Source organism: Papaver somniferum, chromosome 4 (assembly GCF_003573695.1).
Source record: "Papaver somniferum cultivar HN1 chromosome 4, ASM357369v1, whole genome shotgun sequence".
Lineage (NCBI taxonomy): Eukaryota > Viridiplantae > Streptophyta > Magnoliopsida > Ranunculales > Papaveraceae > Papaver > Papaver somniferum.
Window position 1 is genome coordinate 10,035,854 of NC_039361.1, and position 26,202 is coordinate 10,062,055.

The 26,202-nt window shown below is 37.1% G+C and overlaps 1 protein-coding gene and 1 pseudogene across 2 annotated transcripts; one reads left to right on the forward strand and one right to left on the reverse strand.

Moving 5' to 3' along the window:
• Positions 1-1,543: 1,543 nt before the first annotated feature.
• Positions 1,544-6,399, reverse strand: LOC113271981 (annotated as a pseudogene).
• Positions 6,400-7,926: 1,527 nt separating this feature from the next.
• LOC113273518 (cytochrome P450 87A3-like) lies at positions 7,927-12,311 on the forward strand. 2 transcript variants are annotated; one of them, XM_026523213.1, is made up of 9 exons: positions 7,927-8,149; positions 8,243-8,570; positions 8,677-8,826; positions 8,919-9,173; positions 9,279-9,368; positions 9,452-9,530; positions 9,624-9,730; positions 9,851-9,899; positions 12,257-12,311. In XM_026523213.1, exons 1-9 carry the CDS (start codon positions 7,944-7,946, stop codon positions 12,271-12,273), a joined length of 1,281 nt encoding a protein of 426 aa, XP_026378998.1. In that variant the 5' UTR covers positions 7,927-7,943; the 3' UTR covers positions 12,274-12,311. The 2 variants fall into 2 exon arrangements, with proteins under 2 accessions (XP_026378998.1, XP_026378997.1); XM_026523212.1 differs by lacking the exon at positions 12,257-12,311 and adding an exon at positions 10,070-10,383 and having other exon boundaries at positions 9,851-9,978.
• The last annotated feature ends 13,891 nt before the right edge of the window (positions 12,312-26,202 follow it).

Here is a 26,202-nt window from a genome sequence, read left to right on the forward strand (position 1 = left end):
GTTTAGCATCTTCAGGATCCAATTCTTTGACTTCTCCCAAAATGCTCCCCATTTCCTTGACCACATAAACATTGAGAAATTCCTCTGGTAATTCTTTGAAGGTGACCCAGAATTGTTGCTTGTCAAATCGCATATCTCTGTGATTTTGAGTTGGATTCCACGGCTTGAGAATCCATAGAAATCCATCTAGGCACCATGTAGCTTCAGTTAACACCCATCTCCAGTCATCTTTCGATTCAAAGGTGACAATAAACAAATTTTTACTCTTCTTTCGTAACTCGAAGTTGCCTACTTTGTTTCCCCAAATCAATCTAGCTTGCTTTTCAGCGAAACCTCTCCTGATATTGTTCGGGGTGATAACTTTTATAATCACACTACTGCCCTTTCTTTGAAGACAAAAGCTTGGGTTAATTTGAGCTACATTAACCACTTGCCTGATGTCGTCAGAAGACTCAATTCAAGATGAGTCAAAACGATCAGTAAGATTGTTGATATCTTAAGACGCCATTACAATGATTGGGAAGTTTTGATTTTGTAGGTATAGAGAGATGATGGTGCAAGTGACTAACATACTTACAGGATTTATAGAAGGAATTTGAAATCTTATCTTTTTACGTGTTTGATTCCTTTTGAAACGTGTTCTTAATGTCATAGCGGCAATGACAAATATCAAGCAACAAGAGAAGATCACTGTGAAGCGGTTCAATCTTTCGTTTAATCGAGAGGAAGAATACTTCAAAGTTGCCATAAAATCGAGAAAACTCTCTCTAACTGGGACAAACGTTTGAGACATCAACATCAAGGTCTTAAACAAGACAAGTAAATCCAAACGGTATCAGAACCTGTAAGCCATAAAAGAAGAGAAAGGATCCAAAAGTGAGACAATGAGTATATTAAGAAGAAGAGAACAAAAGTAATTCTGAGTAAAAGAATCCTTTTAAACATTGACAGGTGAGTAATTAAAGCTTGCAACGCTAATTTGAGACTTGAAATTGGACATGCAGAAGTAGATGATTCACATTAAGGGCGAAAATTTCCTGAGTTGATCGTCGAGTTGCAAAGCGTAACTCAGACCGATTCACGGAGAGAGAGTGAAGAGACCCGCTTTTTATTTCACCTAGACAACAATTGCAGTGTATGTATAGTGTCCAATGCACGAACACTTGCTCTTGCAAACCTTACCAAGAGATAGGATCCTCAAATAATTATCCCGCCTTTGAGAATCACATATCGGAAGCATACAATAAACCTGTGATCGTTACTATGCGCACACTAGCAATTCAATTTCCTAAATATGAGTATTTTGAAAAGAACACTTCTTAAACCGAAAAAAAAAACACTCCTGACAGACAACCCTAGTGCATCAATTACATGTTTCACGACCCAAACCCTAATTAGATATTAAACATATGTTTCTTTTACAAAATATCTCTTTGGATAAGTATGAACCCTTATTTCGTACCTCTGTTGTGACTCTAAGCTTTATAGGTATTAGACACTTGCAAAATAAAAAAAGAAAAATAAGCCAATTTACAGTTGCTGGCTATTTCTTTTGTTGTTGTAATTGATTTGTTGTCGTTGAAGAAGTACTCAAGTCGAGCGTTGATGCATATACACCATTTTCTATTTTCATAAGCACATCATGTTTTCCTTTCTCAGCGATCATACCATTTTTCACTACTGCAATTATATCAGCCCCTTTAATGCTAGAAAGACGGTGAGCAACGACAATAGTTGTTCTATTTTGCATTACTCTTTCAAACGCTTCTTGTACTATATGTTCTGATTCTGCGTCTAATGCACTTGTTGCCTCATCGAGTAAAAGGATCTTAGGATTTTTCAGTATCGCTCTAGCAATGGCAATGCGTTGTTTTTGGCCTCCTGATAATTGAATCCCTCTCTCCCCAACTAAAGTATCGTATCCATTTGGTAATGCTGATATGAACTTGTGCGCATTGGATGTTTTTGTGTCTGCAATAATCACGTCTTCAGATATTATTCCTGGTTTACCGTAACCAACGTTTGCTTTGATTGTGTCATTAAAGAGTATAGGTTCTTGACTTACTACTCCCATTTGTTGCCGCAACCATTTAATTTGAAATTCTTGGATTTTCACTCCATCTAACAGTATACTCCCCAACTCAATATCGTAAAACCTTTGTAGTAGGTTGATTACCGTTGATTTACCACAGCCACTCTCTCCAACAAGAGCAACAGTCTGAAAAACATTTAGAATGATCAATATTTAGTTAGTAATAGTTAGAAGAATTTCAGTACGGTGTATTTGTGCACCTTAATGAACGATATTGCGTACCTTGCCCGCTGGGAGGTTCAGGCATAAACCTGTGAAGATTTGTACATTTGGACGTGTCGGGTATCTAAAGTTGACGTTATCAAAATCAATATCACCTCTCACATAGTCAAGTGTCATACCCATGTTACTGCTTGAATCAATCATTGGTTCGCTATACAAAATTTTGAAAATAGAAGCAGCAGAAGTCCTAGCTTTGCTGAAATCTGGAGCCAATGCATTAGTTTCTGCATTTTCCAGAACTGAAACAAGCAAAACAAAAATTATCTGCGCCAAGAAAAGAAAAAGAATAATCATTCATCAGAGACTAATCAAGCTATAGTAAAATCTTTTTCCTTTGGAATCTCAAAAGTTGAAAATGCATGAAAGTACCCTGAAAACTTGCTCGAAAGTTGCTTTCCCATCTTTCACAAGACGTGCTCCGACATAAAAACAAAGAGAACCACCTGCAAAGATTATGAAAATAGCAAAACCAAGGGAAATGCCACTTTTATATCCCCGTTGAAATCCTTGTTCCATCAAATTTTGTGCATTTATCCTTGTACAGATGAAGAACTTTATCTTCTGCGTTAAATGATGCAACTGTTCGAATTCCTCACGCAGCACCATATGCAACTTGATTTGCTTCTTCATACTTCACCTACATATATACACGTATAGAAAATGATTGATTTTATGGTGGGTACTGCTACAGTTTAAGCACGTTGTCCATGACTTACCGTGCCATCACCGTTTGAGCTTTGTATAAGCTTCATACGTAAGTATCCTTCCGAAGCTAATAATGGTAATATTGCAACAATTACTAGTGTTAATTGCCAATTAGATATAAACGCTATGCTAACTGCTGCTATAATTGTTATTAAGTTATGAACCCATAGAGCCAATGAGTCTCCTACAAGGTTCTGAACCTTCAAAGCATCAGTTGATAACCATGTTTCAATTGCTCCGCTGCAAATGACACGGAAAATGAGACTAGAGGTATTCCAGATATAACATATAATAAACTTGTTGGACTATTTTTTCAAAGCACATGGATCGGATTCGTTGGACTAGTTTACCTCCTGCAAATCCTATCAAGTACTGTTGCATTGGTATAAAGGTGAAACCAATACAACCCAGTGCTAGAAACATAAAAGACCAAAAAATTGTATCTCTTCGAAGCTCTTCTGGTGGTTCATAAAAAGTTTCGAATATCTTGGAGAACAAGAATCCGAGAGTTGGTGGCATTAGACCTTTAATAACCGAGGCAATTGATCCCAACAGTAAGATCACAAGTTCTGGCTTGTTCAGATAGGCTAATTGCTTAAATGAAACACGTCGAAGTAGTTGATCTTTTTGGCCAGTTCTTTCATCATTGTTCCCATCTTCTAATACATGCATTTCTTGGACAGGTGCGGAACTGATTGCACTCATGTTCGGAAACCTTCTTATAGATGTATCGTCATCATAAATACAGTCGTCTGAAGGTAGCATACATTCAACTTCATTAGCATCTTCTTGTATATGTATAAGCTGAGAGTAGGCTCCATCGGGTTTCAAGATCAAATCCTCATGATTACCTAAACCAAAGAAGGTGCATGTACCAATCAAAATGAGGATTTTCATGGAAAAATTGATACATGAATCGATATGATCTGCTGCTGACCTTCAAACTTACCTTGTTCCACAATTTTTCCTTGATGTACCACAGATATGGTTTTGGCATATCTGATGGTAGTCAACGATGGGCGACAATTATGGTTGTTCTATTAAGCATAACGCATTCTAAAGCATCTTTCACCAGTTTCTCCGATTTAACATCTAATGCGCTTGTGGCTTCGTCTAGAAGTAGGATCTTTGGGTTCTTTAAAATGGCTCTTGCAATCGCAATCCTCTGTTTTTGCCCACCGGAGAGCTGAATCCCACTTATTATTGTCTCAAGTCCCTACCAATAATACAATTTTTTTTATATAACTAGATAAAGATTGGGACAAGAATTTATAGGCCATTCATTGTTCAAAAGTAAACTTATCTTTGCGAGAAAAGAGTATAAACATTATTACCATAGGAAGTTTGTCAACAAAAGCCGCAGCATTTGCAAGCTTGACTGCTTGCTTAATTTCTTCATCAGTTGCATTTTCCTTTCCGTAGATCATGTTTTCTCTTATCGTAGTTGCAAACAATGTTGGTTCTTGGCTTACTAGTCCAATAACATTCTGCCTAACCCACTTAAGCTGTAATTCCTTCAAGTTAATACCGTCTATAAGTACGTTACCAGCTTGTGGATCATAGAACCTCTCTACAATATTGATAACGGTAGATTTTCCACTTCCACTCTTTCCGACCAAAGCTGAGGTTGTTCCACTTGGGACATATGATGAAAAACCGGACAACACTTGAACTTCGGGTCTTGTTGGATAACTGAAGCAGATTCCATCCAGTCTTACTTCACCCTCGATGTTTTCTAGTATAATTCCTTTTGTTTCTGCGATACCTATCAGAGGCTTTCTTTCAATTACTTGAAACATCTTGTAACTTGCCGTTTTCCCGGCTGCAAATGCATTCAAGCAAGGAAATGCTTGACCCAGGGCCCTATATGTCAAAGTGAAAATGACAATGGGTGAGGACAATAAAACCCGGAAAATAGTGCAACAGTTATTTTTGAAATTAAGGTTATACTTACATTCCACCAATTATTAGACAAAATATAATGTTGATGATATTCCCCCCATTGAAGCCTTTCTCAATGATCAACTTAGAGCCATACCACATTGCAAGTCCATCAAAACTGTATAAGATTGAAAGCGCAATGCCCATCCCTAAGCCAGAAGCAAATGCTTGTCTTGTCATGAAGACATGCGTTTTTTTTAGTACTTTGTCATATTTTTCTTTTGCTTCCTCTTCCCCTGTAAAAGATGCTACGGTACGTATTGCTCCCACTGTTTGTTCCACAATTTCTGAAGCCTCAGCATTTGCTGATTGTCCTTGAAGCGAAAGTCTTGATATGTATTTGGACATGAAGACACCAGTAATTGCAAGGGGAGGAATGCATGACAATACCAAAAGGGAAAGGAGCCAGCCTTTTGTAAATGCAATTGCATATGAAGTAACGAAAGTCGAGAAGATTTGTATGAACTTTCCAACCTGATTTACAAACAATTTGGACAAAATTTTCATCCCACAATACAACAGGCAAAATCTAACGTACAGATCCATTACTAAACAAGTTACTCATATTTAACATTACCGTGCAACTATATATTTAATAGAGCGAGGCAGAAGTACACTAGCCTATCACGAAGAAGAATTCATCCAATTGATAGAATATTACCTTGTCACCAATGGCATCATGAATAAGTACAGTGTCGTCAGTTAAGCTTCCAATGATCTCCCCAGTTGTTTCCATGTCGAAGAATGTAATGTCTTGTTTGAGTACCTTCTCTAGATATGAAACCCTCATTCGTCTTGCTTGTCTTTCTCCACTTATAATCCAGCAAGACATTTCTACAATATGTGAAGCAAAATCATGACAAAATTGAACAAAATTTTCAATTCTCACCATCCCAACCAAATTGACAAAAACAGAAGAAGAAAAATTATTACTCACTTACGTATAAATGTAGCCAGCCCTACCCCAATGCCTAAGTACACACCTTTCAACGTGATCTACAAAGATAGTTTGTGAATAAGCTGTCTATAAATAGTTTGTCCATAAAAGTCTCAACCTAGTTCATCCCATTAGCAGAGAGGACTGTGATGTTTTCTTTACTAGTAACCAAAATCTAAAAATGGCGGTCGACAAATTTACCTTAATAATAGTAGAAGAGTCAGAGGTTCCGAAGGCATCAATGTATTGACCAACCAAGAGCATCAAGATCGGCATACCAATGCCACTTCCCATTGAAGAAATTGTCCCCATAAACATCATGAATACATCATATCTGTCTGCAAATGAGAATAACATGTAGAATGGCACTACTTCATCTTTTTTCCGACGATCACCCATAGCTTCTACTTATGCATCAACAGCCTCAGAATAATATCGATACTTCATTCGTACGAGATTCCTGCAACCTCTTACTTCTGCCCTTATTGATCATTGCCTTTCAAAAATGCTTGCCATAGAGGAAGTGGGCATCATTTCTGATAAGCATTCTTATTTTGGACCTTTTCCTAATTGGTCACGGTTACTGCAACATTTTAGTTGTTTATTTACATTGACTTCTTGAGTTCCTGTTTAGCATATTATTCAGAACGGCTTAATAGAAATCTGACATTGTCGGACTTATTTTCAACGGCCATGACGGTGGGAGAATGTGATGCGCCATTCAGAGCGGCGTAATATATAGTATATCTCAACCACCACGCTGGCTTGATACATATCAACTCTCGCGTTGACATGGACCACTGGATCCGAAATCGTCCTCCCTATAACAAAGTCATTAACAGTTTTTTTTTCACTCATGTGACTCGTCAGTATCTTGCTCATCTGAATATGACTCATTACATTTGACTCAAAAATTGTAAAATGGCAAAGTTATAGAATATTTTTGATTTCAGACGGATATGTGCTCAATAAATCATCTACAAAATGATATCTGACTCAAATAACTTCGAGTCAGATTTATAAATCAAATCAGACTCCGAAACTGACATCAGAAAAATAAGAAAACAAATGCTCTGACATCTGATAGGTCCAAGTTAGATGCGAAGTCTAATTCAGATCGGAAGTAAAATTCAAATGAACAAGATGTAAGTATGGGCCTACTCAATATGATGCGTCATAACAGCATGATAAAAATATGACATTGTCAGGCTTAATTGATTTCGACGGCCATGACAGCGGTGGGAGAATGTGATGCGCCATTCAGAACGGCATAATAGATCTCAACTTGATTTACACCATGTTTGTTTACTCCTGACTCATCTGAGTCGTCTGGATCTGAATCATCTGGATCTGAGTGAAATCACCTGACTCATCTGAATCTGAGTCGATATGTTTGTTTTGAGTCAGATCTGACTCATCTGACTCGGAAATAAGTGAGTCAGTGGTTTGGTCCCATGAGTCAGGGGTATTTTGTTACCTGACTCAAATGAGTCCGAGTCAGGGGTTATGTCTGAGTCAGAGGTCGAATCAGATCTGACTCAAAATGGAAAACAAACGGTCTGACTGCTGACTCGGTCCGAGTCAGGGGTTGACTCAGATTCAGACGCCGAGTCAGCTGCAAACAAACAAGTTGTTAGTACTTCAATGGAAAACAAATTACCCACGTATTGGAAAATGTAATGCCACCTACCATAGAGCTTTTACATTCACCGATTGCACGGCACGATAAGCAAATTAATACTATTTTTAATTTAAAAGAAATGTTCCCAAGGTTTGCTTACAGGAAGTAACTTTTCAATTTTGAAGAGGCATTAACCACTTCAACTTGTTTAAATTTTTCTAAGATTCTAAGAAGATTGACATTTTCTAATTTCAAGAGGCACTACCTACTTCAACTTGTTTAAATTTTTCTAAGATTCTAGGAAGATTGACATTTTTTAATTTCAAAAGTCCAGCTTTGGGTTGAAAAACGCAACATAACTCCTTCCTGCTTCTCGTTTGAGGGTAGCAGAAGCTTGTTCAGTTTTCCGTCCCGGAATCCTCAACATGTGGCCTGTTATTGTACTATTTTTGATAGCTCTGGGAACAATCAGTTTTACACATTATGCTTACAGATGGACGAATCCAAAGTGCAAAAACGGAAAACTTCCACCAGGTTCAATGGGGTTCCCTCTCATCGGCGAGACGATTCAGTTCTTAATCCCAAGTTACTCCTTGGATACACCACTATTTATAAAAACGAGAGTCTCCAGGTAATATCACAGTTAGCTAGTTTATGGAATTATACGATTATAACAGCTAGTCGCCGACCGATGTACTATCTAATGCAATTTGGCATTTCGTAGGTATGGAACATTGTTTAAAACTAGTTTGGCAGGCAAAAAGATGGTTATAACTACAGACCCGGAGATCAGCAATTATATATTCATGGAAGAAGGAAAGTCGGTTCATCTGTGGTACATGGACTCATTTGATAACTTTCTAGGAGAGTCTCTAATAAATACAACAGCAACGGCTTACATCCACAAGTCTCTCAAAAATCTACTTCTCAATCACGTCGGCACCGAAAGCCTGAAAGACAAGTTGCTTCCAAAATTAGAAGTGATGGCCTACCAAGCTTTACATTCTTGGTCGACTCAACCTTCGGTCGAAATAAAAGAGTGCACTGCCACTGTACGTATGTGTATACTGCATTCTGCATAAAGCCTTAGTGATTGTTGGTTTCTGAAATTTTGTATTGCTTTTTTGTTGTTGATTGTTTTGTTGATTTCATCAACAGATGATTATTGAGTTCGTATTGAAGGAACAATTAGGTTATGACTCTACTAAATCTACAAATAATTTGGTTAAGATGTTGTCTGAATTCATAAAAGGTATTATCAACATTCCTCTCAACATACCTGGTACTACATTCCATCGATGTATGAAGGTACGTACAGCGTTAATTGCAAACAGATAGCTATAGTCTTCATAATGCAATAATCTAATGCTGCATTACTTTCTGCGTGTGTGTTTAATCAGAACCAAAAGAAAGTGTTGGAACTAATGAAGGACATCCTACATGAGAGACAAAATTCTAGCGCCGAACATAGAGGGGATTTTCTTGATCAACTCATAGATGACATAGAGAAGGAGAAGTTCTTGAGTGACGAATTCGCTGCAGTTGTAATGACTGCGCTTGTCTTCGCTAGCTTTGAAACAATTTCTACTGCTCTTAGTGTTGCTATGATGTTTCTAACAGACCAGCAATCACCTCTGGTGGTGAATCAATTACTGGTTTGTACTGCCCCTCATCAGATTTTTTTTTTTTTAACATGGCCTAGCTGATGTGAAAATTCGTACGTCTACCATTATCGTTTACCCTTTCTCTTCATCTTCCAGGATGAGCAACAAGCTATTATTTCTAGAAGAGAAAATCCTAATTCTCAACTTACATGGCAAGAATACAAGTCGATGACTTTTACGTCTCAGGTACAGATGATTAAACCGCTTACATGTATATACAAATTTATAATGTCACCGATCAACTCAACTGTAAAATATAAAATATACAGGTTATCAACGAAACACTTAGGATGACAAATGGCATACCAGGGATAGTGAGAAAGGCCAGTAAAGATGTACATATAAATGGTACATACATCTCCTCTTTTCTGCCCCGTCTTAAGAATAAAAATGCTTCTTTTGACCGGCCGTCACAAAGAGTTTGATGTTTTTTTCTTGTAGGATATGTAATTCCCAAAGGCTGGATAATCATGGTTGTTCAAACGGCAATACACATGAACCCAGACAAATTCAAGGACCCTCTCTCTTTTAATCCATGGAGATGGAATGTAAGTACTGTGAGATGAATCAAATCACTAACTCACAAATGGTTTCTTTAAGTAAATCAAAATAAACACCTTATTTTACCTTTTGATAATTTGGTTCCATCGGTGTTGTTTAAACTACAGGACATTGGTTCAAATATTGTGGGAAAAAGTTTCATTCCGTTTGGGGGAGGTAAGAGGAACTGTGCTGGCACTGAGTTCACTAAGGTTTTGATGTCCGTATTTTTTCATGTTCTGGTCACCAAATTCAGGTATTACTTATATTTCCATCATCACTGTCTTTAGTGCGACTCTGAGTAAATTGTGAGACTGAATAAATTTACGTCTGCAAAATGTTGTCAGTTGGTTAAAAGTCAAAGGTGGACAAGCAGTTCGATGTCCTGGTTTATCCGTCAAGGATGGTTTTCACGTTAAACTCTCACCCAAAAAGGCCTGTGTATAACATGTCAAGGAGGAATTGATCAGGAAATTTAAACGACATGGGTGTTTTTTCTTGAATTTCCGTTGCGAACTGAAATCATGTTGTAACTTATAAGTACTATTTTTTAACGGATGGTACATGGGCTATCATCGGTTGACAGGGAAGTCTTTGATTGGCCAAGACTATTTATTATGTACTACCTCCGTCTCACATTAGATGACCTAGTTAAAATTTACTAGTAAATTTAGAAACGATTTATCTCTCAAACTATACAACGGATTTTCGTAAACTTTGTACCATTGGAAAGCATTTTAAAACACCTATCTAATGAACATAAATATGGCTATCAAATTTTACATATTTCTTATAGTAATTCTAATCTATTACTCCACTTATTTATGGTATAGGTCATCTAATGCGGGACGGAGGTAGTATATTAAAAAATTTATTTTTTTTTGCCCCTAAATACCGACTACCGTTATGTTTTTTGATCGGCTCCTTTACCGTATTCTTTATATATCCGAATGAGTAATTCATTCGAATGGCTCTATTGCATTCACATGGTGATGATGAATACAACGACGATAAGTGTAGTTGCGATGAATCCCACCGCTACACCCGTAGGATGATAATAACACAAAGTCTAAGTCATAGAAATCCACTTAAACATTAATGATATTATACACCACTTTGACACTAATATGATCTTCTCAAGTGCTTCGTATTGAATTATGATGTTCTTACAATGATCACAAAGACATTTGGTATACGACAATGGAGAAAATGAAGTGAGGACTAAGCTCTAATGGCTCTTTTCTTTTATAGAAATGGTTTTTTATGTCTCTTACTTGACTGAATTTTCTCTCAACCTGCCTTTTTCTCTGTTTATCATTTGAATCCTTATATAGGTAAATACATCAGTAGAAGACGACCGAACTCCACGTGCAAAATCTTTGTTAGCTGATCTTGTTTCAGTTTGTTTTATTCATCAGGCTTTAGGGAGTTGTTTCTGTATGTCGCGTTGTTCCTTCGCATCTCTCTTGATGAATGTCGCGTCATACCTACCGTGTGATTGTTCTTCGCGCTTCTTCCTTATTATCGCGTAATTACACTTCGCCTAATTTCCTACTTCTTCTCGTTCTGGGTTTTCTCTCATTTCTCGATTCCTTCACCTTTCTCTTCTTTCTTGCTACCTTTCTTCTCAATCGCGTGCATTTTCTCTTTCGCGTACTTCTCGTTCGTACTCAACATGGTTGTTTTGTACTTCTCTCTCCTCGTTATGGTGTCCTCTCCTTCTCCTTGATGAACTCCTACTTGTCTGAGTTTCTGTTTCCCCGATATAAGTTCGTGCTTGCATATTTTAATTTAACCGTTAACAAGGCATTTTGTCTCGCCAAGTTTGCACGTTCTACTGCCAACTTTGCGTCTCTTGCTCTACTTCGCTCGAGTCCTTGCCTCAGTTCTCTTTCGATCCACCTGTCTTGTGCGAGACGCTCTCTCAATTGTTGGATGGTTAAATTGTCCTCATCACAGGGTTCTCACCTCTTCCTTGTGTGACCTAATCTTCATCTTTTATAGTTTCAGTATCAGTCATATGCACAACACCTTCTTGGTATACAATTCTCTCTTCATTGTTGTTTTGTTGTGTCGGATTTCGGGTGATGGCATCGTTGTTCTGTTGACCTGTTTATATGATAGAAAGTAGGCTGCGATTGCGATTTTGTCTCTCTAAACCCCGTCATTTTCCATCAGCTAAAGTTTCGGCTTGCCACCCTGTTTCTTCTTCGTGTGGCGATAAAGTGCCCTGCCCTTTATGCGATTCGCACCATTTGGTTACTCAGAGGCGCTGGTGAACAAGATTTCTAGATATTGGAAGAAACTTGGCGAGGTTTTGGTTGCTACTTTAGTTTCTTGGGGGGAAATCTTATGAAAGAAACTCGTCAGAACTTTATTATCAGGGTTTGAGAGGTGAATGACTCTTTGGCTGGGACCTTTCTAACAAGGCAGCGGTGTGTTGATAGACACATTTTTGTGTCTAATTTGATCTCAATACTATATATTGTTGGCACTCGATTTTGTACTAATTTTGTTATTTTATGTATTTGTAGGTATTTTTTGGAAATAAATATTTTAAGAAAATTCGGCTCGAAAAGTTGATTTTGGCACCCGGAGGGCACGTGTTATTCGGACTCCCAAGTTTGGATAAGGGGTAACCTAATTACTAAGGGGCACCCCCAGGTCACCCCCAAGGCATCTGCTATTCGCACCCCAGTCCAGGATAAGGGGCACCTTCTTCAACAATTCAAATTCTCAAAATTGGCGGGAAAAATGTTCACACACAGGAGAATTTTCGATCAAAGAAATGAAGTAGTGGTAGGTCGATTCAATGGCTGAATTTTGGTAGAAAGATGTGATTTAGCCTAAGGAAGATAGTTTGGGTGTCGAATTTGATCGGAATTGGCTGGAAATATCGATTTGATTCTCGAGCTCAAAACAGAGCTACACGGAGTGAACACGACCTGTACACGGTGTTGTGTGTGTTTTGGTTGTGCATGGAAGTGTTTTGGAGGAGTTGGATGACTTATGAGGCATGTATAAGCCTTACTAGAGCGTCAGGATCCAAGTTTACGTGTGTGAAATTCTAAATCTGGTAAGAAAATATTCAAAAATAATGTTATTCACTGCCGAGTAAAGACGAATTATTTGGAGTTATGGCGAGGGATTTCAGCGTGTCTTTGAGTATAAATATGATCTTTGGGTCTACTAGAATGGTTGTCGAGAGTTTGGGGAGGTTTGGAGGCGAGCAGAGAGGCGCAGGAGGAGTTGCAGAGAAGTTACCTGCTGCTGCTGCTGCCATTAACACGCCTGAAGAACACGAAGAACGGACTCGCAGCATCAGTCGTTCCCAACAGTGAAATCGACTGTCGTTGTGGGTCGTAGTTCTTCAACGACAACAGCACCTCAGCTCTGTCGTTGATTCTGGACGCCTTCTGTGGGTCGCAGAGTTCTGTTTTACATCAATTTCTTGTATTTCTCTTCATTGTAAAACACTTTTGAGCATCAATGAAATATTTTGAGAGCATTTTTACTATGATGAGTTAAACCCCAACACTGGGGCGACGGAGGAGGCCGAGCTTCATAAATGGGTAATTTTATTAATTCTTTTTAAGACTTTTGCATTAAAAATTAAGTGAAATATGATTTGATTAAATTGGGTGTTATTTGATTAGATGGGTCATGCTTAGCTTAGGTGATTTGATGTTCCATGCTTAACATTTACAACCAATGTTTTGAGAATCGACTTTGGCAAAATAAGAGTCCATATATGTTTTGAGCTATTATTGTTGAGAATAAATCATTAAGCCTTATGTTATGAAGATTGGCCGAATCATTAGTCCCAGTACCTCTCTACCATTGTCAATATTTGTATAATATTTTAAATATAAAAATAATTACCTTCACAAGTTCGAGTTTGAACGATACCCTTATCATCATTACTACAACCACGAAAATATATAATCATTTTGGCGCCGCCGACGCGGACCTGTGCTTAGGTAGAATTTTTTTAGGTTTATTATTTTTTTTCCTTTTTACGTTTCTTTTTGTCTTTGATTTGCAGGTTCGAAGTGGAGTACTAAGGACCTTGGAAGGAAAAGCTTAAAGCGAAAGGAGCGAAAGAGGAATTTTTTTTTTGTTTTATATATAGAAGAGAGAAAAAAAAGAGAGATTTTTTTTTATATTTTTTTTTTTTAGGTTATTTTTCTTTTTGCACTTTATTATTTGGACTTTGGACTGGACTCTTGGACTTTATTATTATTTTTTTTAACCCTACGGAAGGGTATTTTTATTAAAAAAAAAAAATTATTATATAAACTGTGTGCAGGGAAGGACGACGATTACTATATCGTCTCGGCCCCTCGGGTTCGCACACGGCATAGGAGTCGTGGCCCGAGTCGACGACAACGGTTCATCGCCCGTCTGGTACGGGAGGTAAGTCCAATCGAAACACCCGCGAATCTCCTGCAAGTGGGTTACTGTCTGCCTTAAGGTGATAATTGTTTGAGGACGAACCGGACTGTCTTTATTTTCCTAGTAAAGGGCAAGGCCTGGCCTAAACAAGATAAGGGTTCGGATTTCATCACCGTTCTCTTCTTGCCCGCCTTAGGAAAACGAAACCGAACGCGAACCTAAGCTTAAAATTTGGAATAGAACGAGACCGATAGGGTAACGAGCTTAATAGGAAACTCGTTCGAAAAATATTGGTTGCTCTTTAAGCACACTCCAAAGTTCATGATGGTTTCTGTGAGTTGAATGCGTGACTGCGCCGCCTTGTGATAGCGGTGAGGCCTTGGGTATCAAAGCTCTACTAAGCTTCCCTCGCCTCTATTCAACTTACTTTGACTCAGATTGATTCCAGAGGGGTTTGCTCAAATTGCAACGAATTCCCTTTCGAAAGATAGAAGCTGGTCTAGAAACAATCTAAGTGGAGCCATCATGCTTTTTGTTTGCTAGAAATCTTTAGGTTTGTTTTGGTGGAGTCGAGTCGGCCTTGTTTGTGATTGTGTAGAATTCCCTTGCAACTAAGAATGTCGAACTGGTATGATAGAAGCCAATACAATGAGTATCGACCTGAATTTGAATATGGACATCATCAGTTTTATGACCATGGTGGGAATAGTAGTTGGGAACGCCAACCTTTTCAAGGTTATGGTTCATACCATAGTGAGCCCAATTATTATCCACACACGAATTGGTCTTACGAGCAAGAAAATCAGGAATATTATAGTACTAGTCATGCGTTTTTGGAAAATTACTTAAAAACTAGTCCTGATTATGACATTTCTAAACCTGTTCAATCTTTAGAAGAAACCTACCAACAAATTCGAAGGGAGTATGAACGTGCAGTTAGTTCAAGAGAAGAGAGTACACAGCGGTCTAAGATATTCAATGAGACTTGTGAAAGTATAAGTGTTACACTCAGTGAAATTCAAGCACGTTTAGAGGCAGAAAATGAACAGTTAGCTAATGCTGCTCGAAATAATCTAAATTTCCAAAATAGTGCTTCCAATTTTACCCTTGATGTAAATAGTGAATATTTGCCTAATTTAGAGGACGAGGTTAGAATAAAAGACACTACTTATTTAGATAAGGTTCAATCATTTTCGTACTATGATGATGAGGATAGCGAGTAATGAAGAATCTGAAATATGTAGGCATAGTGATCAGGAGTCTAGTAATCCAATTGAGTTGTATAATGATTATATTATTTCTAGTTCAAATCCAAATAATTTTTATGATTATTCACCTATTCAAAAGGACGAGGATTTGATTAGGGATACCACCGTTTTAGACGACGTAGTATTTCCTGTTTACGAAGCCGATAGTGGTTTAGAGGAACGGGTTCATTTCGAAAATACTGTTTTAGAGTCTAGCGACTTAGAAACAATAGTCTTGGAAGAAGAAGATAGACCCGTAGATATGAGTAAAGATGCACTACCTGATAATAACTTAGAAGAATCTCTTGAATATTTTAAGAACTCTGAAGATACGGAAATTCAAGACATAATTAGAGGTCTATCTAGAGACACTGAAAACTCTAAGTTTGGGGGTGATTATCACTTCCCTAGTGCCTTACCTTTAACTCTCAGAAAGTCCCCACACTTAGGACTTGATATCTCTGCCTCGACCATTTTACAAGATTATCTTCATACACGTTTTCCCGAACCTAATGATGTCCAAAAAGGAGTTCAGTCGTTAGAAACCCATCCTCTGGTTGATGTGGTTTTCCCAGGCTATGATACCCAGATTGACTTTGTTTTCCCACCAAATAGTTTTCTTCCAACTGTGGGAACGTTTCAAATGAGTCGAATATTAAGTTCTGAGACTAAGCCTAAGTACTTTAGGTTAATGGAATCGACACATTTTCCTAAGAATGACCACTACTCTCACTGTGGTCAACTATGTAAGTCATATCTGATTGACTTAGATGATCCGCAATTATTTAGGTTATTACTTCGTGATTCTAAGTTCGTATTTGAGTTTTCACAGACTCTAAGACCTAGTGATTCGGATCCCATCTATGAAGAAACGCAGCCAATGAAAATATTCTATTTAGACCCTTTCATAGAACCTGAACCTGAACCGCAATTAGCGATAGTTTTCAGGAAACTAGGTAAGGGCATGCTATTCTTGTCCATTTTCTTGGTTCACTGCAGTTTCCTTTGGTCAGCTCTATTTGGTTTTGAAGACCCACAGTTATTTCGACTGTTACTTTATGGTTCGAGTTGACTAATCCTTTCCTAAGTCTGGCTGAAGACTTTAAACTTAGCACTTCTTGGGAGGTAACCCAATATTCTTGCGACACGGTAATATCCTTCCTTATCTCTTTTGCTTCAAGTGGTAACAGTTTCTCCTTGTTCATGCTTTTAGTTTCATCTTTAGAACATTGAGGACAATGTTAGATTTAAGTTTGGGGGTATGGGAGAAACTTTTTAGTTGCAATAAATAAACTCCAGAGCCTAGAAATTTATGCCTATTAAGGATAGCACTAACCAATCTAAGTGGATGGAAACATTTTTGTTTTAGGAGTTGAGGAACCAATCTGACTAGATGGAAACATCTATAGAGTCTATTCATAAAAGCACAGAGCTCAGGTGTTAGAAATAACATGATAGTTTCGCCATATCTCGTCGAGTCCTTTTCACGTTCTATTTTTTCTTTTATTTCAAGTGATTTGGTGGGGCACACGATTCAAGTTGTTACCTTTGCTAGGGTGAAATAGAGTGACTGAGTTACCTTTTCCAAAAAAAAAAAAAAAAAAAAAAAAAAATTAGACCGGACCAGTTAGACCAATCGGAATAAGTATTAACACTTGGATAGCAATATGCGTGTGTTCTCCCTGTTTCCGTCGCCTAAGCAAGCGTGGAATGCAGGACCCGTGGGAACTATCGTGTAATCTGCTGACAAGAAGCATGCGCTTGGATCAAAAAGATCTATTCATGCCGTTAAGTTAAATAAAAAAACAAAAAGGTTATTGTTATGTGTAGTCAACTGCTGGTTCCCTTGTATTTGCCAGTTTGTTGATCTAGATTTAAGTTATTGACCACTGGTTCCCTTGTATATGCCATGTGTTAATATTAGTCAGACCGTATCTCAGTCATTTAGGTTAGGTTCATCTTGGCAGAGGCCTTCAGACAGATATGGGAAACACCGTTCACTTTTCAACCATCTACATTTTTCTTTTTCCATCTTCTTAATCTTTTCATGTGATTAGTCTGACTCCGAGTATGATGTCCATCGTGAAACTATCTTAGTAGAGCTCTGTCACTTATATGAATTTTAGTATGCTTGAGTGCAAACTCGTGTACAGCAATTGGAATTTCGCATCAGGGTTCTTCCTCTTAGAATCAATAATTGTATGCCAACCAAGGAGGTTCTTTAGTGCTTTCCAAGGTTCTGCGTAGATAGCTAGGATCTGGAGTATTGGTTTTTGTGGGTACACCTCTGATAAACCCACCCGAGATTAACTCGGTCACTTTTCAAGAATAAATTTTGCTCGAGGACTAGCAAATAATAAGTTTGGGGGATTTGATAGACACATTTTTGTGTCTAATTTGATCTCAATACTATATATTGTTGGCACTCGATTTTGTACTAATTTTGTTATTTTATGTATTTAGGTATTTTTTGGAAATAAATATTTTAAGAAAATTCGGCTCGAAAAGTTGATTTTGGCACCCGGAGGGCACGTGTTATTCGGACTCCCAAGTTTGGATAAGGGGTAACCTAATTACTAAGGGGCACCCCCAGGTCACCCCCAAGGCATCTGCTATTCGCACCCCAGTCCAGGATAAGGGGCACCTTCTTCAACAATTCAAATTCTCAAAATTGGCGGGAAAAATGTTCACACACAGGAGAATTTTCGATCAAAGAAATGAAGTAGTGGTAGGTCGATTCAATGGCTGAATTTTGGTAGAAAGATGTGATTTAGCCTAAGGAAGATAGTTTGGGTGTCGAATTTGATCGGAATTGGCTGGAAATATCGATTTGATTCTCGAGCTCAAAACAGAGCTACACGGAGTGAACACGACCTGTACACGGTGTTGTGTGTGTTTTGGTTGTGCATGGAAGTGTTTTGGAGGAGTTGGATGACTTATGAGGCATGTATAAGCCTTACTAGAGCGTGCAGGATCCAAGTTTACGTGTGAAATTCTAAATCTGGTAAGAAAATATTCAAAAATAATGTTATTCACTGCCGAGTAAAGACGAATTATTTGGAGTTATGGCGAGGGATTTCAGCGTGTCTTTGAGTATAAATATGATCTTTGGGTCTACTAGAATGGTTGTCGAGAGTTTGGGGAGGTTTGGAGGCGAGCAGAGAGGCGCAGGAGGAGTTGCAGAGAAGTTACCTGCTGCTGCTGCTGCCATTAACACGCCTGAAGAACACGAAGAACGGACTCCGCAGCAGCAGTCGTTCCCCAACAGTGAAATCGACTGTCGTTTGTGGGTCGTAGTTCTTCAACGACAACAGCACCTCAGCTCTGTCGTTGATTCTGGACGCCTTCTGTGGGTCGCAGAGTTCTGTTTTACATCAATTTCTTGTATTTCTCTTCATTGTAAAACACTTTTGAGCATCAATGAAATATTTTGAGAGCATTTTTACTATGATGAGTTAAACCCCAACACTGGGGCGACGGAGGAGGCCGAGCTTCATAAATGGGTAATTTTATTAATTCTTTTTAAGACTTTTGCATTAAAAATTAAGTGAAATATGATTTGATTAAATTGGGTGTTATTTGATTAGATGGGTCATGCTTAGCTTAGGTGATTTGATGTTCCATGCTTAACATTTACAACCAATGTTTTGAGAATCGACTTTGGCAAAATAAGAGTCCATATATGTTTTGAGCTATTATTGTTGAGAATAAATCATTAAGCCTTATGTTATGAAGATTGGCCGAATCATTAGTCCCAGTACCTCTCTACCAATTTGTCAATATTTGTATATATATTTTTAAATATAAAAATCCATTACCTTCACAAGTTCGAGTTTGAACGATACCCCTTATCATCATTACTACAACCACGAAAAATATATAATCATGTGTTTATCAGAACTTCATAGTGATGATGAGTTTTGAAGATGGGGTTTCTTTTGAAAATAACAAGTTGTTTTCAGAAAATGATGATTCCTAGCTATTAACTAGCAGGTGAGGATAATCCTCCCTATTTATAGCTCCAAAAAGTAGATGCGATAAATCCCAGAACTACACCCGTTGAGATGATAATGACACAAAGCCTAAGTCATATAAATAAACTTAAATATTAATAATATTATACAACACTTTGACACTAATATGAAATGAAGTGAGGATTAAGCTCTAATGGCTTCTTTTCTTTTCTAGAAATGGTTCTTATCTCTCTTAGTTGACTGAATTTTCTCTCAACCTGCCTTTTTCTCTATCTATCATTTGAATCCTTATATAGGTAAATACGTCGGTAGAAGACAACCAAAGTTCACGTGCAAAATCTCTGTTAGCTGATCTTGTTTCAGTTTGTCTTATTCGTCAGGCTTTTGGGAGATATTTCTGTCTGTCGCATTGTTGCTTCGCATCTCTCTTGATGAATGTTGCGTCATACCTACTGTGTGATTGTTCTTTGCGCTTCTTCCTTATTATCGCGTAATTACTTTTCGCCTAATTCCCTTCTTCTTCGTGCACGAAGCTATGAATTTTTCTTGTGCGATATTTCACCCCTACAATAAGTATCATGAAGTATGATGATATTGAAGCATAATCTATTATGTTGCATGGGCATTCATACTTGCATTATGTTACTCATCTATAAACACGAGTTTAGGGTTCTTATTTTTTTTTTGATACTAAGGTTAGGGTGATATTTGATAAAACTAGGGTTACAAAGTAGAGTATCTTAGAAATATATCCACTTAAATTTCTTTTGGAAGGCTCGCCAAAGTCGATTCAGATATTTTCCGCATATGCTGCTAGAAGTAAACAATTGGGAGATATATTTATAGGTGTTGTTTCATAATTAACACCCTTTACATCCACCACCAATACTTACTACTAGATTACTGCTGCAGTAGTGAAGGCCGACGATGAAAGGGAACTGCTTTTTAATAAAATGATACTGAAATTGATCGATTTCAATCGATCTGATGGCTATTTTAAAGAAATTTGAACTGTGAATCTGTTTGTTTAATGGTGTTTGACTGAAATCTGTAATCAATTTGATTGATGATCCCAAGTTTGAGCTTAATTTCATGAAATTGTGATTTCCAAAAAGCCAATTTCAGTTTCTCTGCACAAACATTGTGATGGACAAACTCACCATTTTTTCATCACTAAGGGACTCCTCCCTTTGGCCGTCGTCCAACAAGTAACGATGATATCAACTAATCATGCATGCACATATATAAATATGTGGCGTATAGAAAGCAAGAACTGAATATTAATATGATGCACTGATATACAAACATAATTGCAAGAATATGGGAGTATCAAGAAATACAATTTGACGCCCTCCTTGAGTGAATAAGAAGATTTCAGTACGATAATATATGCCGCCATATACGCAGCAAACTATACCAATATGATGTGTGATCAAGATTTATGACTGACGCAATTCAAAAAGGAAAAGTGAGCTTACCTATCTCTAAAAATTACCTTCTTCATCAATTTATATTTCTTAGAACCTTGACAATAAGCAGTAACTACCGTCCTTGATTGGTGCAAGTGCATCCATCTTAATATCTTAATTGAAAAATCAGAATCTCAAAAGCTTTAACGAGCATTAAACAGGCTCAATTATGATCACCAATATATTGATGCAAAAACACTGCATAATTTAGTTGTATAGCAGGCCCTGAAAGCACAAAATATTTTAACTTGTGGTTTCGCAATATATCTGATACTCCCTCCGTCCCACTAATAAGTGACCTAGTTACTTTTAGATTTTGTCCCACCATTAAGTGACCTCTATCACTAAACAAGGAGATATTTCTAAAATTATCCTTTAATTGATTATAAGAAATATAAGAAATATGCATAATTTGATAGTCATGTTTATATTCGTTACATAGGTGTTTTAAAATGCTATTCAATGGTACGAAGTTTGCGAACATCCGTGGTGTAGTTTGAGAGATAAACTATTTCAAAATTTCACTATTTATTATCCATAAGGATATAACTGTAAAAAATGCTTAAAAATACTTTTCTCCTTACTTGCCTTAAAAATTGTGCAAACTTGAACTACGTCACTTAATAGTGGGACGGAGGGAGTATTTTGTTTGAAAATAGGTAAAGTTGCAGTATCTCCCATAAAACCTTTACCTCATTCTTTTCTGGCTCGGGACCTCTATACATAAGTACCCGTATTCAGTGAAACAAAGCTCTCCATATAAGTTACAACAGGTTCTCTCTTCCATCCGGTGAAAGGACATTTCCGCGCATGCAATCTTCTCTTTATTCCATCGTTTATATCAAATAAAACAAAATCATATTCAGTATGAATCAGAATTTCCCCATAATCAGGAGACCATATCAGCTCTGAGAATGGGTATTCCGCTATTATTTGGCTGGGAAAAGGTGAACCGTTTAGTCCAGGATGCTCTAACTCCATATTCTTGCATCACCCATATGTCGGTACAAACTGAATGGTGAGACAAAACTAAACAAAGACAATCTTTCCAGATTCCTAGATTTTTAATTAAGTTTTAATATTCTAGAGGTATCATAGTTTCTTCTGGCAATGGCACATAAACAATTGTCTCGTTGCTTGTATCAAAACACATAATAACTTCAGAAGAGGTTTCTATTGTGATTGCAGCACCTAACCAATAAAGAGCTCCATTGAAAAGTAAAGAACGAGAGCTTCTTTCATTATACTAAAATGTGCCAGGAAATGTTCGAGGGAAAGTCCATGTACTTGATCTTAATGTATAAACTTCAATTTTTGAAACAAACTGAGTTTTTGTAACCCGAGATCCTCACCATCTTGCAGGCATTGATGATGCAGTCGTAACCAAACCATATCTAACATTGTAAGGATTTAGTGAGCAGAGATCAACATTATGCATTATAACCGGTATCTCTTTATACTCCCTGGTTGATGGGTTTCAAATGCACCTAAGAAGCTATCAAAAAAGTAATATGCTTCAAAAACAAAAAGGAAAAGAACTGACAAATCAAAAGAAGAAAATTTATTTTGAAGTTCTTGTAATAGTTTAATGCAAAGAGAATGGTAAACAAAAGTTTCACCATTTTGGGCCGTTCCACAAAAAGATCGTAATACCTTGGAACCTGCAAACAGAAAATCAATCCAATCAAACTTAGTATATTATACATATAGGAAAAAATTTAAGTGAGCTATAATTAACCGGAAAAATGGAAAATATACATAATATGAAGAAAAACAAAAGGGTACATGAAATTGATTTCTCTCTTAATCATGGTTAAGTCTTGCATTAGCCTTAATCACAAATAGGTAATACTTTTTTTTCAAAACCTTACTCCAAAGCATAGCCTAAACGAAAATCCTTACCTAGCTTGTGAGAAATTGATTATAAACAAAATATAATCCGTCAAATATCAGAGAAATCTACCTACCCGGTAATAAAAGAATAAAGACATAAAGAAGCAGTTAATTAATAGAGAATTCAACCAAATACAGTCATGAATGAAGAAACACAAATTGCCTACTATCATGAAAGAAATGTCAATTTGCAATAGACAACGTAATAATAGTTGTATGATTCTTCAAATCAATTCAAAATTATAATTAAACATATAAACCCCCTGACTCAATCAATAATGTCTACCATTCCACTTTATTCATTATCAAAACCCAACGAAAAATCTTTATCGGGATATCAATGGATTGAAATCTTTTCCGGGATAAGTGGATTGAGATTCCTATATATTTTTAAAGATAATTGCACTGTGATCATAACAGACAATCACTGAGAACAAAGAAATTTACATAGAGATACACTATCAAATAAATCAGTAGTATGAATCCCTCACCTTTAGAAAGTACAAAATTACTCACCTTTATAATACCAATATACTTCTATAAAACTTCAAATTTCCAAAAGCTTCCTCATTTGATACATATTAATGGAAGATGTTTTCATAACATTTCGTTAAAAGAGATGTGTCTTGGATATTTATGGTAGATTTCTCATTTTATATACGAAGATTCTTCATGTTTTGCCCCAAAAAAAAAATGTTTTCGTGAATAAAGAGAGCCAAAAAAATATCTAATTTGAGAGTAATAATCACAACAAGAGCCCATTTATTTGGACGTTTCATTATGCATGAGTTTTTAATGATTTTTTATCACTTTTTTCTTTTGAAAGAGACTCTTCAGTCCTAAATTAAAATGGTTAGTTTTATTTCAGCATACAATTTGTGCGGGTCATTATTTTTCTTCTCCTAACATCATCGAGTTTCCCAAAACTAATAACTTTCTGAAAAAGCGGGGGTCTAACAACACCACCCAATATTTCGCTTAGCAATCTGTATGGACTAACTACGAAATAATTTCTAGAGAATCAACTAGACAGTCAGACTCAATCTAGGTAAAAGTATCTCAAGGAGTTAATATCTCTCTCTCTTGTTTTGATTTACTAGAGCTAATAGAAATCAGCGTGTCGTTAATCAAACACAAAGAATAACTTGGATGGTACCAAAGACCAATATCCTAGGATCAATCAATGACAATCAACAACCAAAGGTTGGATTAATCTAATTGATGATCGAAACGCACAACCTGTATTATTACAATTATAAAGATAAAACAACATAATGCGGAAATTGAAATAACACAGACACCAGAAATTTTGTTAACGAGGAAACCGCAAATGCAGAAAAACCCCGGGACCTAGTCCAGATTGAACACACACTGTATTAAGCCGCTACAGACACTAGCCTACTCGAAGCTAACTTCAGACTGGACTGTATTTGAACCCCAATCAGTCTCCCACTGATCCAAGGTACAGTTGCACTCCCTACGCCTCTGATCCCAGCAGGATACTCCGCACTTGATTCCCTTAGCTGATCTCACCCACAACTAAGAGTTGCTACGACCCAGAATCGCAGGCTTTGACAATAAACAAATTTGTCTCACACAGACAAGTCTATCAAAGGATCAATCTGTATCAGACAGATAAACCCTAAAGGATTTGTTCTGTCTTTTGAGAATAATCAAGGTGAACAGTAACCAATTGATAATCCGGTATTATATTCCCGAAGAACATCCTAGATTAATCAATCACCTCACAACAGTCTTAATTGTATGGTAGCGAAACAAGATGTTGTGGAATCACAAACAATGAGATGAAGATGTTTGTGATTACTTTTTATATATTGCCTATCAGAGATATCAATCTCAAGCCAATCAATCTGATTGTACTCGTACGATAGAAGATACAAGATCAGATCACACAACTGCGATAAAAGTAGGCACGGTCTGGCTTCACAATCCCAATGAAGTCTTTAATTCGTTAACCTGGTTTTAGAAGAAGAAAACCAAAGGTTAAAGGAGAAACGACTCTAGCACGCAAACTAGCATCACACGTAAGGTGTGGGGATTAGTTTTGCACGATACTAGATGTTTCCTTTATATAAACTTTCAAATCAGGGTTTGCCATCAAGTTACCTTGGTACGAAGCAATCAATAATCACCGTCAGATGAAAACCTGATTTAGATTCAAGTTAATATTTCTCAACCGTTAGATCGAAAACCGAGCTTGTTATACACAATTTAAATGCACGTTTCTAGGTTTGTTAACCGTACCCAAACGTATGCACTTGTTGGTTCAACAATAGTTAACCAAAGGTTATCCATATAAGCATTTCATATCAACCATGTTTTTCTTCACTATAACTAGTTCAAATGACTCAAATGAACTAGTCAGAGAGTTGTTCAATTGCAAGGAAATCTTATGTAACTATACAAGACACAATTGAAGCAAAGATGATTTGTTCACTTTAATCGGTTCATGAACTTTATAGCCACGGTTTGCATACTACATTCCTTAGTATTTATAAGTTTAAGTTTAGAAATCATCTTCAGATATATAACCTTCTTAAGTTCGCAAACAAGGTTCGTGAACTTAAGCAACCGGGCAGAGTTTACAAACTCCAGCAGAAAATCTCGGCAAAGACTTTCCGATGGTTCGCGGACTGGAACTAGTTTGTCAATTCCAACGAAATTTCTCGGGATGAGAAGTTTGGAAGTTCGCGTACTGGGTTCGCGGACTTGGCTCACGCCATTCTACCGGTTTCTCTTGATCACCAAAGTTCGCAAACTTTGGTTCAAGGAATATGACTTATGCACATATGTGTTTCCACAACAATACTTATGTCAATCATTGGTTATGTAATCTAAACACTCATTCCAATAATTGAAACATTCTTAGAGGACGTTATATAGTTGTTACACCATTTCTCGTCAAAGCAATTTTCAAGATGACTGAAACATACTAGGTAAAGATAAACTTGGTCGAAGCGAAACGCTTACCAACATGTATTTCGAGATATAGATAGGCGAGTTATAGTCGGCTCGAAATACCAAATATATATAATCTAAGTGTATATATAGCATACGACTTTTTGTATCAAGAAGTAGGAGATAGAATAGATAGACTTTTGAGTGATAGATAAGTTCAAGTCTTCACATACCTTTTTCTCGAGAAGTTCCACCGGTTCCTTGAGTAGTTCTTCTTCTTGTATGATGAATCTCCATGAAGTCCTTGAGATTAACTACACTTTCTATCCTAGTCCGAGACTTAGATATAGTAGACTAGAAATCAAGACTTATAGTTTGGATCACTAACATTGACAAACATGCTTGAGATAGAAACGCATGCGAGGTCGACCGAGCAATGCTCTAACAATCTCCCCCTTTGTCAATCTTAGTGACAAAACTATGAATACATATGGAATATAAAAAAGATAAAGAAACTTTAGTAGCTCCTATTCCACATGCCTAATCTTCAAAATTCCACAAAATATTCGTCACTTCCAAGTAC